The sequence below is a fragment of the Meleagris gallopavo genome, chromosome 2 (assembly GCF_905368555.1).
Source record: "Meleagris gallopavo chromosome 2, MGAL_WU_HG_1.1, whole genome shotgun sequence".
NCBI lineage: Eukaryota > Metazoa > Chordata > Aves > Galliformes > Phasianidae > Meleagris > Meleagris gallopavo.
In genome coordinates, this window is record NC_139405.1 from 106,625,227 (window position 1) to 106,639,274 (window position 14,048).

The window sequence follows — 14,048 nt, forward strand, 5'->3', positions numbered from 1 at the left end:
CTGGCATTTCTGTGGTAGAACCTTGGCTGTGTTTGTTGGGGTAGATGGGGATTTTTTCCTCAGTCTCCTTGCTCCTCAAGCAGTGGTGCTGGTGACTTGTGGAGTTCAGCAATCTGCGGGTATACAGATTGAGACCTTATTGCTCTCTACAACTGCCTGATGGGAGGCTGCTGCGAGGTGGGTGTTGGTCTCTTTCCTCCTGTGAGATCACAGGACACAAGGAAATGGCATGAATTTTGAGAAGGGAAGGCTTTGGATGGACCTTATAGTGGCCTTACAGGTCCTGAAGTGGCCCTACGGAAAGCTGGGGAGGGACTTTTTAGAAGGGCAGGTAGAGATAGGATAAGGGTAGATGACTGTAAACTGAAAGAGGGTAGATTTAGACAAGATATCAAGAAGAAATTCTTTACTGTGTGGATGGTGAGACACTGGATAAGGTAGCCCAATGATGCTGTGGGTGCCCCATCCCTGAGTCTATGATTTGTAGAATCATGGAATCACAGAATGGTTGGGTTGGAAAGGGCCTCGAGAATTATCAAGCTCCAAACCCCCCTGCCTCTGGCAAGGATGCCAGCCTCCACATTTAATACTAATCCAGACTGCCCAGGACCCCATCTAACCTGACTTGAACACCTCCAATGATCTTCAAGGCCAGGCTGGATGGGGCTGTGAGCAACCTGGTCTAGAGGGAGGTGTCCCTGCATATAGCGGCAGGGTTGGATGTAGATAATCTTAGGGGTGCCTTCCAATCTAAACCATTCCACGATTCTATGATTCTATGATTCATTCAGGTTTTGCCAGAGGAGGTTTAGACTGGATTTTACCCAATAATTTCTTCATGGAAATAATGTTTTGTATTGGAAGAGGCTGCACATGGAACTGATGGAGTCCCCATCCCCATAGATGTTAAAAAGACTTAGGGATGTGGCCCTAAGGAACATGGTTTGGTGGTGGCTTTGGTGATGTTAGGTGATTGTTGAACTTGAAGATCTTAACAGTTACAGAATCATAGAATCACAGCATGGTTTGGACTTGAAAGGACTTTTAAGACTATCTAGTTCCTACCCTCCTGCCTTAGGTGTAAGTTATGTTTCTCCTTTTCCAGCCATTGTGAACTTCACCAGACTGCCATGTCCTTTCAAATATGATGGATAGTGGATGATGTTACTTACAACCTAAATGATTATTCTACGGTTCTATGATCTCACCACTCATGCCCTGCCACACTCCCTGGAAACAGGGAAGTTATTTTCTCCCTGTTCCACAATGGCTCCTTTCTAGTGATACTCGTGCAGTGACCATGGTATCTTTGTCAGGGATGAAACCGTTTCTCTCCATGAGGGGTGAGAGTGTCAAACAAGCACACGTTCTGCTAGTTTCTAGGCTGATTTTTGAAGGTATTTTCATATTATAGTATTTTTCTAATGAGATGTCAGAGAGATTCCATATTTTCTGTCTCTTTTTCCCCATCATCACTACCTACCAGTGTAGAAAATGCTGAAGGTAACTCCATCTCCTTCCTTCAGCTGCCCTAGAGGCATTCAAGGCATTTCACTCCCGAGGGGATCTCATGAGAATGAAAACCAGCAGCATTTTACATGACTTTAGAGCCCTGATAGTAGCTCAAACTAGAAAAAAGGCACAAGGAGAGAAAGAGAAGGAGATCAGCAAACACATTCTCACAGCACAGTCTTTACTGCTGCTGTACAGTAACACCAAAGGGATGGACTTTGTTCTTTTAGTCTGATCCATTTATCTCTGAAATCAAACACAAGAAGAAAGGTGATCTGTCCATGGGAGTTTTAAACTCATGTTATGATTTCCCTCTGCTTACTCAAGAAAACTACACGACAAAGTCATCAGCTCAGTTAGATAGCTTTTGTGTACTGTTGGAAGTATGTGACCATGTATGCATTTACTACTGATTTAGATGGTTGTTAGCTGGCTCAAGGCTTTTCTGTTAGCTAAAATGCAGTACATCCCTTACTGATTAACTTACAAATATGGAACATGATCTAAGCGCAGGCTATCCCCCATTTGGTGAATCTACTTTGACAATACAACTGGTAACAGCTTTTGTAACTTCTCTAGAGCAATCTGAATTTCTATTCTGTACAATCGATGGTAGCATCGAAATACCTCAAAATGCCTTATGGCTAGAATTTAGTTCAATACACATGGAAGGGGTAACGGATTACATTATCACACAACTGAGAAGCAATCTTCGGTTTTCTGGGCCAGCAAACTATCTCTTTTGTTCATTGCAATGAACAAACTTTCCTCTGGAGGTAAGGGGTGAGGCAGCAGACAGGTATTCCATGTAGTAGCATTTTAAACAAGTTACAATGCACAGGACCTTCTTAATACTTGCCTTTTTTTTTTTTTTTTTCACCAAAAAACTATTAGAAATCTCTTCTCCTTCTCCATCCTTCTGGCAGAGGTATTTCAGTTGTAATGATAGGAATATCCCTGTAGAATCTGTAATTATTGATGTCAAGACTGCCCAGCATTAAGGCCAAGTCCTTGGCATTAGTTCGATGTGGGAACTTGGACAAGGTGAAAACCAACAGTGCATCTGTGTTTCCTTGAGGAATCAGGTTGAGTAATAATAACAGTTGCCAAGCTAACCACAAACTCTTGGCAAATTGTGAAGTAACTGCATCTTATTTCACTTTGCTTCCCTCCACTTTTCTGAACTATGGTCAGAAATTCATGGATTCACCAGAAATCTATCTATTGCTTCTTTTATACTGAAAAAAAAAAAATCACTTTCAAAAGTATGTAGAAAATAAAAAGATATCTCATTCATATCGAGATATGAATTTAAGATAAAACATCTGTAAGCATATTTCCATATGCATGTGTGTCCATGCTTATATGCACAGATGTATATTTATGTATGCTTAAGAAATTGATGTCAAAGTATGGAATAAATTACTACACAGTAACTAAATTGAGGACCCAACAAGGAATTAAATATCTCCATTAAGTTCTGAGAAAAAATGATCTGTGAACCACCATACCATTTGTAGAGGATTTTTGTCAAGCAGATTCACTTCTCTTTGAAAATATTTATCACATCATATTATCATATAGCAACAGGTGTCATACTAAAATGGTGCATGAACAGTGTTTTATTGGCCGAAGTGAGGTGTAAAGTAAAATAGGATATGAAAAAATGCTTAGTGTTTGTGTCTTTGGATAGTTATTGGGCATGCCAAAGTCAGCAAAGGACTTGGTGGAAGGGAAGATTGATAGATTGGAATGGACTCACAGATCTCAGAGATTGTGCCTATGTTCCTCAGATTTTCACTGTATGGATTTGCAGATTGAGTTTGGATTGGATTTTGGTTCCAAATAGTGTCATAAAACAAAGTGAGTTTGAATGGTTGTTTAGAAGTGCAGCTGTGCCCTCAAAATAGAGCCAGTTTCAAAGATGCACTGGATGGCTCATGGATTTTGAGCTTGAATATCTACAAGTAATAAGATCCTATAAATGCACTGAGAACCCATTCAAGTATTTGATAACAATGACTGTGAGAGGTTTTTACCTTATACAGAATTGGAACCTCAATTATACTTTGTGCCTGATACCTCTCATCCTTCCTCCGTGAACCTCAGATGAGAGTGTGCCTCTATTTTCTCTATCGTGACCATTAGATATTTGTGAACAGCAACTAAACTCCCTTTCAAGTGTCTTTTCTCCAAGCTGAACAAAGATGAGTCCCTCAGCTCTCCTCATTTTGCTGATCCAACCAAGCCCTTGGTGGTGGTGTGGCCCACACATGGGTCCATGCCCCATTAGGCATTGGAGCACCTTCAGAGAACCTTTGCAGTACTTGATAGCAAAACTCCTGATTCGCTTTCCTCCTGAGGAATTCAGTTTGCATGCATGTAAACCTCTCTGAAAACTGAACCGGAATGAAGTTGCAGAAGACTATTGGGGTTTTACTTCAAAACTACGGTAACACAATTTGAACCTTCATTGTGGCTACTTGTCCAGAAATGTTGGTGTTCACTGTGGACAAAAAGGCAAGGCAAGTGTTAGGAACTGGGAGGAAAAAAAGCTGAAAACAAAAGAATAAACACATCCGGGCACTGTGCAAATTCAAGCTGCCTTTTGGTACCCTCAACCTGAGGGTACAGAGGCAGCCTCTGGCTTTGTATTTTCCTAAACTGGTGCATTTTCCATTAGTTGAAAGGCCACAGGGGGACATAACCAGCATGAACTCACTGCTTCTGTGCGTTTTGTATTGTTTCACAGGATCACAGAATTGTAGGGGTTGGAAGGGACCTCCAGAGATCATTGAGACCAACCCCCTGCCAAAGCAGGTTCCCTACACCAGGTCGCACAGGTAGGCGTCCAGGCGAGACTTGAATATCTCCAGAGAAGGAGACTCCACAACCTCCCTGGGCAGCCTGTTCCAGTGCTCCGTCACCTCACCGTGAAGAAGTTCTTACGCACATTCGTGTGAAACTTCCTATGCTGCAGCTTATGTCTGTTTCCCCTCATCCTGTCTCCACACACTGCTGAAAACAGTCCGGCCTCGCCACTCTGCTCCCCACACCTTAGATACTTACAGACCTGGATCAGGTCCCCTCTCAGTCGTCTTTTCTCAAGGCTAAACAGACCCAGTTCACTCAGCCTTTCTTCATAGGGGAGATGCTCCAGGCCCTTCACCATCTTTGTGGCCCTCCGCTGGACTCTTTCCAAGAGATCCCTGTCTTTTTTGTACCGGGGAGCCCAGAACTGGACACAGTACTCCAGATGAGGCCTTACCAGGGCAGAGTAGAGGGGGAGGATCACCTCCCTCGACCTGCTGGACACGCTCTTCTTCATGCACCCCAGAATGCCATTGGCCTTTTTGGCCACGAGGGCACACTGCTGGCTCATGGCCAACCTGTCGTCCACCAGGACGCCCAGGTCCCTCTCTGCAGAGCTCCTCTCCAGCAGCTCATCCCCCAGCCTGTATTGGTGCATGCAATTCTTCCTCCCTAGGTGTGAGACCCTACACTTGCTTTTGTTGAACCTCATCCGGTTTCTTACTGCCCAGCTCTCCAGCCTGTCCAGGTCTCGCTGAATGGCAGCACAGCCTTCAGGCGTGTCAGCCAATCCTCCCAACTTCGTATCATCAGCAAACTTGCTGAGGGTGGCCACTATCCCTCATCAAGGTCATTGATGAAGATGTTGAACAAGACCGGACCCAGCACAGACGCCTGGGGGACACCACTGGTTACAGGTCTCCAGCCAGACTCTGCACCACCAACGACGACCCTCTGCGCTCTGCCAGTCAGCCAGTTCTCAACCCAAAGCATTCTCACTGGATGCTAAGCTGATGGACTGGGAACTAAGCCAGTGGGTTGATGATGGTTGGTCTAAATGATCTTAGTGGCCTTTTCAAACCTTAATAATTCTCTGATTCTATGAATCTAATGGTCTTTTATTTTAATTTCCTGTGTGTCCACTCTGTGTTCTTCTATTCTGTATTTATTGAACATAAAATAAACGAATTGGGAGAGCACAGAGGCACACAGTGCAATGTGCATATTGCAATGGATTAAATTGCTCCTGTCCAGAAACAGTTCAACGTATGTCCCAATATGTTTGACCCAGACCACGGTGGCTTAACGTATCTTACATAAACTGGTGTGTCACAAGAGGTATTGCATGAGGAACCTGGGATTTTCCAGTAGAAAATCTTTGTAGGTTCAGAGATCAACACTACTTTTTGACTGGGAAGTGAGAAGAAACTTCATTCTGGTTGGGTTAGAAGTCACCAAAAAGATGGGTCAGTTTTTGATTGGCTTGATGTGTACTTACTGGGAAGAGAAAGCAAGTATCACTACCCACAGCAAATATGTTATAAAAGAGGTTCTCAGTCCCACAGCCAAAGCCCTCTGGAGGGAAGAGACCAAGAGGTGTTCTTGTTTGGCTTCTGGGCACATCTAATATCTGGTAACTTCTCAGTTCTTTTCAGTCTTTCTTTTAATGCCTTCTGTGTTTTTGAAAAAAAATGTATTTATATGTATATATATATGTACACGTGTGTGTGTCCTCAGCATTATTAATCTGAATTTGTAGGCTTCTAAAAACAATTGGATGTAAGTTTATCAGCATTACAAAGGTTGAATAAGTAGTTCAAATATGTGCTAGTATCTTTGTAGGCTTTGATAAAGCAGGCTTTGATAAAGGTACCCCACTTGTTAATTCCAAAGAGAAAAATGGGGTTAGGTCAGGCTGAAAAGCTGCTGGTCTCCTGGAAACCAAATATACTTGGTATCAATGTTGAGAAGTTAATTTCATTTTCAGAACTAGGTTCTCTCTGCTTACTTATTTCTCTTGGTATTTCCAAATATAGAGATTTTTGCTCCAACTTCTGGTGTCAATTTCTAGTCTGCTTTGGGCTACTCCTTACCATTCCATTTGCAGAAATACAACATTTCATCACAACCTCATTTCCCTGCAGTGCTTAAGAGAAAACAATTCAGAAGATTGGAAGATTGGTGGATCAGAAGATCCCCCAGCACCAGAATGGATGATATCTCCTTTCTATCCATAAGCCCAGCTAAGACATCTTATCCCACTTTTCTTACGTTAGCTGCTTTAGTCATTGACTCTTTCAGTGACTTCACTACAGGATTATTTTTTAAATATCTCTTGTCAGCTGGGAACAGATTTGTTTGTTTTTGGAATTTGGAGTTTCCATTCCTGTAAGATCATCTGTAGACTAAAGCTGAAGATTTTGAGTAAATTGCTTTTGATAAGTTTCAACATTGCAAAATGAACATGTATTTCTGTCATTTATAAGCTCAGATGTAGAACCACCTCATTCTGTTCAGTGGGGTTTATTTATTAGATAAAACATTTAACCAGGCATAATGGTGATGCTTGCATTTTGGTCAAGGAATGTTTGCGAAGTGTGGCAGGAAATCTGAATTAAAACAGTTTAATAAACATAAATCCTGAGATATGTGTTTATATCCCATGCTGCTCCTTGCTGTCTTTTCCCCAGAAATGCCCACAGGGCATCCATGAGGTCACAGAGGTATTTCTGAATGTGAAGAAAACGTAATATAGATGCCATGTCATCTGTACAGCTCAGAAGATTGTAGATTCCAGGGGTTACCTGTCACATACATTTCTTCTTTCTTTTCCCAGTAGCAGCTTAGCAGATCTGCAGCCATGAGGATTCTTTACCTGCTTTTCTCTCTCCTCTTCCTGGCACTCCAGGTTTCTCCAGGTAAGATGAAAGAGGAGCTAAAGGGTGGCAGTACTACCACCGGAATGCCTACCCCCCTGGATATGTGGGGGGAGGATAAGGACTGGGTTACGGGGAAGGGTTTGCTTCGTGAGCTCACCTTTCAGCATGGCCAAACCTGCACAGCAGTCCTTAAGGCAGCGGGGTGAGTGGGGCTGCATTCGCCTTGCCTTGCAGAATCAGAGGGGAGGAACTTTGTTGCTGTTGTTGCAGGGTTGTCTTCACCCAAGAGGGACATGTTGTTCTGTAAAAGAGGGACCTGCCACTTTGGAAGGTGTCCCAGCCATCTAATCAAAGTTGGAAGCTGCTTTGGGTTCCGTTCCTGCTGCAAATGGTGAGTTTGGCAATCACTGATGTTCATCCATCGCATGATAGACAAATACATTTTGCCCAAGATGCTGTTGAATGTTCAGTCTAGATTTCAGAAACAATATATTATGAGGGCAACCTCATAATATTCCTCATAAAATTCCACCAGGGCAGCCTGGTGGAAGTTGCTAGCAGAGCTTTACAGTTGTCTTTCTGCTGAGATGTGCTGCTGAGGTGTGCAGCACGATGTGTCCAGACACAAAGGGTAAAGTATGGCCATAGATGCCAGCTATGTGCAGTCCCAGCTCTTTGGCCCCTTACAGCTCCTCTGCCAGAGCAAAATATCAGGGTTCCACATTTTCAGAACTGAGCTGTTATGGTGCATGGGAAACAAAAGGGTTGCACTGCAGGGTGAACACAGATCCAAGTGCAGTCGAGGGTGTGCAAAGAGTGAAACTGCATCAAAAGAAAATCTAATATCACTGGGATTGAATGCACTCACCCCAAGACCAGGGGATACCAATCCAAGGTTCCCTATTTTTCCTAAAGCAATAGCAGAGCACTCCTCCCAGTCAGATAGGACTGCACAAGGCTGTCCCAATCCGGCTTGCACGTGATATTTTGGAATGTATATTACAAGAGGAAGACATGCATGGATTGAGAGTGAGTAGGGAAGGAATGTAAAAACAAAAATAATCTGATTTTTTGCTCTCTCTTTTTGCAGGCCATGGGATGCATAAAAACTTCATGAGTCTATTCAAGAGCTTTGGAAATTTCTTCCAGGAACTTGCTTTAAATCCCCTTCATGCTACAGCAAAACCTCAGCATCAAGAAAACTCCTTGCATGTTTAATGCAATATGTTTTGTGTTATAGAGTAAATACAAATATCTTCTGTATTGCCTTCCTTCCTCTTGAATAAATTGTCAATGTTGCATAGCATCTATACTGGTGTCAGCTGTGTATCAGGATATTAGGAGACATTCCTTCTCATAAAGAGCAGTGCCCAGGGTGGTGGTGGAGTCACCATCCTTGGAGGGGTTCAATGGGAGATGTGGAGCACTGGGCGACGTGGTCGGTGGGCATGGTGGAGTTGGGCTGGGGTTGACTTGGGTGATCTCAGAGGTCTTTTCCATAGAATGAGTCTATGATTATTTGCAGGGATTGAGGGTAACAGCTCTGTCTGGATAGAAAATCACAGCATTTGTTTATCCTAAGTCTGTTTGTTTGCACTTGTTTACAAACAAGCTTATCCTCAGGTGTCCCATCCAACTTCCAGTCTTCTGTGACATGATTTCTTATACAGTGATAAAATAATCCATTCTTTTTTCCTCGTTATTTCTCACAGGGATCCTGGTGGCAGCACTGGGGCTGTCCAGTGTTAGAGCAGTAATTGGTACAGCTTGGACCTGCTGGAAATAGGGGTGATCAAGGCTGAGGAGCAGCCTGAAGGCATATTGGAGCTGCCATCCCACGTGGAGGGGAATCACAGGGAAGTTGGGGCAGGTGTGGTGGCAGGGACTGTCATCCCAAATTGAGGCAGCATGGAATCTAACATAGCCCTTAAATGGGATAAGGAATTGACCTTCACTTAGACCACCTTCCCTTCTTAAACACTCCTAGAGCTTTCCCATAGGGACTGGTGTCACAGGAGATAGGATTTCTTTGACTCCAGCAGGGATACTCAGTTGGAAGCCAATGCAGGCATCAGCCCCAGGGCTATGGGAAGGGCTACACATCCAGCTGGGAAGTCAGAGGAGGGGAAGTCAGAGAAAGAGGACCAACAGTGACTTATTTAATAGAAAAGGCTTCAATAACAACTTACTGAGATACTTGCAGTAATGGATGTACACACATGCATTTAGTTATACAGGGCTGAGGGCTGCATTTGCTGAAAGATTGAAGTCATTCCCTAACGGTGGAGAATCCCAGCATTGCAATCCCAATTAGTCTATACAGGCAGAGAGGTAAAGACATCCTGCTTTAATTCCTGCTGGACTGCATGTATCCAGGTCAAAGTACATGGGTCTCATTGGAGATCTCACCTTAAAAAGGAGCTGGAAAGGCAAACTAGTGGAACTATTTCTTTCCAAGAACTACACAGGTCTCCTTGTGGGCTGCCTGTGGGATAAGGCCCCTCCATCAGGCATGCGGGGCTGTGAGAATGGTGGGAGCTGTGGAACTGGCTGTTTACAAGGGTGGATAGCAACAGGACAAGGGGGAATGGTTTTAAACTGAGTTAGGGGAGGTTTAGGTTGGATATTAGGAGGAAGCTTTTTTCCACCAGAGGGTGGTGAGACACTGGAACAGGTTGCCCAAGGAGGCTGTGGATCCCCATCCCTGCAGGCATTCAAGGCCAGGCTGGATGTGGCTCTGGGCAGCCTGGTCTGCTGGTTGGTGACCTGCACATAGCAGGGGGTTGGAACTGGATGAGCACTGTGGTCCTTTTCAACCCAGCGCATTCTATCATTCTATGACTGTCAGCTGATGAGGGAGATGGAAGACCCATCACACTGTGTGGTGGTACCTTCAGGATGGATCAGATGGGCAGCGCTGGCCTTGCTGCCCCAGTGCTAATGGGGAAGAACATCCCTGGGCACCCACTGGCACAAGGACACACTCACACTTCCCACCAGCTGCAATGCCAAACTGCACGCCTTTATTCAGCAGGAAAAAGCAGCATCTGGGCAAATAACTGCAGGCCCACGCTGGGATGTCTTCAGCTTCCACTGCCACGGTCACACCATGGGAGACTGCAGAGGTGGGAAGGGGAGAGGTCAGTGGGGGATGTTGCCAGAAGTGAGAAGCGAAAGCGATGTCCTGCTTGGGAAGTCCGGCTCTTCAGCCCAATAACCTGCAGAAAGAAAACATGCTGTGAAATCATGCCTTTCTATTCTCCTTCTTTTTCTGTCTCTCAGTGTGTATCCCTTCCCCTGGACAAGAGTGACACATTGACACTAATCACAATGCAGGTAATAACCATCCTGCATAGCAGACAGCTTGGTTTCCAAGGTTTTGAAGACATCAGGGAACGGGTTCTGTGCCTCACATTACCCGGGAGAGAGCCTTCACTCTGCATCAACCTTGAGAAGCATTTACAAAACCAGCAGGTCAGGCAACCCTGTGTATCTGAGGGCAATGGGGAGGCCCATGTCTGATCTGGGGTTCCCCCAGCTCCTTTAATGAGCAGGTCCTCACAACTTCTCCTTTCCTCCCCATGACCCTCCCCTGGATCACATATAGCTCAAAACCAGTAGCTAGGCTTGGGGATCAAATACAACAACAGCCATATCTGCCATCACAGTAGCAGGTCCAATTTCATCCCTAATCCCAAAGCTCACGTTTTGCAGCAGACTTGAAATCTTGAACATGTCCCACTGATGACTGAGAGGGTAGGGCACTTCAGAAATGCGCAGAAGCCATTCCGACGTAAACATTTTTCCCTTTTTCCTAGAGCCAGGGAGGACCCTGCACAGAGCAAGAGAAAATGAGTGAGAGATACCAGTGCAAACTGTGTGCGCTCCTAGAGTGCCTGGCCCACGGATCTCAGTCTAACATGTGCACAAAGCACCAAACCCAAAAGCCCAGCCACTCATCCAAACCACAGAATGGCCAGGGTTGGAAGAGACCTCAAGGATCATGAAGATCCAACTCCACCCTCCACAGCCATGGCAGACAACCTACACATTTAATTCTAGACCATGCTGCCCAGGGCCCCATCCAACCTGGCCTTGAACACCTCCAGGGATGGACGGGGCATCCACAGCCTCTCTGGGCAGCTGTTCCAGCACCTCACCACTCTCATAGGAAAGAACTTCCCCTTAACATCCAATCTAGATCTTCCCTCCCTCCTGAACCAACTGATCAGAGACCTCCTAATGGTTACCCAGCCCTGACAAGCCACTTCCTGGGATATGGAGAACCCCACATCTCACCTGCAGCACCCTGGGCCAGGAGGAGGATGAAGGGGAAGAGCAGGTACACGATCCGCATGGTTTACGCCTGTCCCAGCTTTTCACAGAGCTACAAAGGGAAGAAACCAAACCAGCACAAGATATACTTTCTAGCACAGACAACATGTCAGAAGTACCACTGGTGTATTTGTTTTCTTTCTTCTGTCTCTACTCAATCAAATGTCAGAGCAGAGTTTACACATCAGGAGATGCTTGTGATAAAGCAATTCCAACAATTACAAGAGGCTCAATCCAGGCTCTGAAAGTCAAGGAAATGCTTGTACCTGGAGATGCCACACTACACGTAGGGTTAGTTGGTGCAATGCATCAACGCAAAGCTGGCCACCCAAACCACTCCACCCAAGCACTTCTGTTTCCCCAGGCTCACCAAAGGCATCCTGGCACATCATCCACTTATAGTTACTCCCAGCAATAACAGAACTCCCCAGCTCAGCTCTCACTGCCACAGCCCCATGCAGCCCTGCCCTGAGAGGAACAACAGGATGAGGAGGTCTTGGTGGCCAGAAACAGCAACATAATTCTACCTTGTGTTCACTGAAGCCTGAAAGGATGGAAAATCTGTTCTGCTGCCTGAAAAGAGGGAACATCCCTTGTTCCCCCAGAACAGAAGATCTTAGATTGGAACAGGTTACCCAAGGAGGCTGTGGATGCCCCATCCCTGCAGGCATTCAAGGCCAGGCTGGATGTGGCTCTGGGCAGCCTGGGCTGCTGGTTGGTGACCCTGCACATAGCAGGGGGTTGGGACAGGGTGAGCATTGTGGGCCTTTTCAACCCAGGCCATTCTAGGATTCTATGATTAGGTGTCTCCGCAAGCATCAAGGTATCTTTCAGTCTCTCCTACAAATAGGAAATCCTATCTCTGGCTTCCACATGTTCTGGGCTCCAACACTCGTATTAATGACTTCCCCTCCTTCTCAGCCTCCTCTAGTTCTTGTTTCTATTCACAGACACACCCAATAGTCAGCAATGTAGATGGCTGCAGGATGATGGGTTTGCACAGGAAGGCTGCACGAGCAGCTTTCCTGGAAGGAAGCACCGAGTTACTCACCTGAAGATGGTTTCTCAGAGTACAGCAAGGCAGTAGGAACCCCACCAACAACAGCGTGCATCCAGGTGGGTTAGGATCAGAGAATACTGTATTGCCCCACATCCCCTAGTTTTATACTGTGTGGGACGTGGGCTTATTCTGGCTGCCACCTCTCCCCTTGGCCAATCAGAGAGTGACCCATGTGCATAGGGATGGAGCAGCTGCTCCTCATTGCTGCTGGCTGTAGTGGGAGAGGCTGAGGTGCTTGCTGGTGCTCTTGCGATAGTCACAGTTACCCTCATGCAACACATCTTGGCTCACAGCAGGCACACGAGCTGTGGTGGCATGCTGGAAATTTTGGAGGATGTGCAATGTGTTTGGTTGGTGCAGACAGCAAACAGCAGCTTGGTCCCAAAATAAAGAGGATCTTTGTTTGCCTCTTCCTATCTGATTAAGCAGTCAGTTTAGATGTGATGTGCAATAACATACGGGATATTGAAAACCCTCTCAAGACATTGCAAGAACCTGGGACAAGATAGTCATGTGGCTGACATGCCAAAGGTGAGAAGCACTACAGTTTCAGTCTAGCCAAAGAGAGATAGTAACACCAGGATATGTGTTAAGGTCAGAAAACCAGCCAACCCAACCCATCTGCATCCTCTCCCAATCCATTCAAGTCACAGTGGTAAAGACAACAGTACAAGTACATAGAGGGAGAGTGTCAGACCCTCTACAGGCACTTGGTCGGGGCCCTTTTTCCAACACAACAAGGGATAATGAGAAAGGGAAGCAGCTGGGTATGCTTAATATTGGAAGGAACCTCTGGAGGCTAGCTAGTCTCAAATTGCTCAATCAGAGATACCCAGAGCAGCTGCTCAGCACCACATCCAGGTGACCTTTTGGGCTCCCCAGTGGGCAGCCCCCACTGCTCTCTGCTCCCTGTGCCAGGGCTCGGACACCCACTCAGCACAGCAGTGCTGCTGATGGCAGCTCCACACATCCAGGCTGTGCCCCAGGCTCCATGGAGCAGAGCTCCCTCCCCTTGCATCTCCTGCAGGCCTTTATGACTGCAGAACTGGACCCGGCCCTCCAGGTACTGAGCCAAGGGGAAAGGCCATTTCCCTTGGTGTGTAGGCAACACCTTCCCAAACGTGGTCCAGGATACCAGTGGTCTTAACAGCAGAGACATATTTCTGGGGATGGAAACTAAACCTAGTCAATCACACTAGCTTAGGAGAGTAGGTGAGAATGTGTGATTTTCATTCCAGTAGGGCTGGGAGACTTCCACCTGGGAGGCAATTGCTGTAAACAGACATTCCAGTCACACAAATTAGTGGGCTAATGAGTTGCAGGTGGCACTTCTGGAGAGGGTGGTGGACCTTGCAGCTGAAAAGATGTGAACCTGGGAGGTAGGGTACACTTACCTCAGAGCTGTGTAAGTATATGGAGGATGTGTAGGGGAAGGGGAAACAGGATAAATG

At 45.9% G+C, this 14,048-nt stretch overlaps 2 protein-coding genes across 2 annotated transcripts; one reads left to right on the top strand and one right to left on the bottom strand.

The window, feature by feature from the left end:
• The first annotated feature begins 5,851 nt into the window (after positions 1 to 5,851).
• Positions 5,852 to 8,512, top strand: THP2 (beta-defensin 2). The gene is made up of 4 exons (XM_003204631.4): positions 5,852 to 5,956; positions 7,163 to 7,241; positions 7,473 to 7,593; positions 8,293 to 8,512. The coding sequence occupies exons 2-4, from the start codon at positions 7,184 to 7,186 to the stop codon at positions 8,306 to 8,308; spliced, it is 195 nt and encodes a 64-aa protein (XP_003204679.2). The 5' UTR covers positions 5,852 to 5,956; positions 7,163 to 7,183; the 3' UTR covers positions 8,309 to 8,512.
• A 1,691-nt stretch (positions 8,513 to 10,203) lies between these two features.
• THP1 (beta-defensin 1) lies at positions 10,204 to 12,695 on the bottom strand. Its single transcript, XM_085218529.1, has 4 exons — positions 12,589 to 12,695; positions 11,502 to 11,589; positions 10,908 to 11,034; positions 10,204 to 10,420 (listed from the first exon to the last, which is right to left on the bottom strand). Exons 2-4 carry the CDS (start codon positions 11,557 to 11,559, stop codon positions 10,408 to 10,410), a joined length of 198 nt encoding a protein of 65 aa, XP_085074655.1. The 5' UTR covers positions 11,560 to 11,589; positions 12,589 to 12,695; the 3' UTR covers positions 10,204 to 10,407.
• Between the last annotated feature and the right edge of the window lie 1,353 nt (positions 12,696 to 14,048).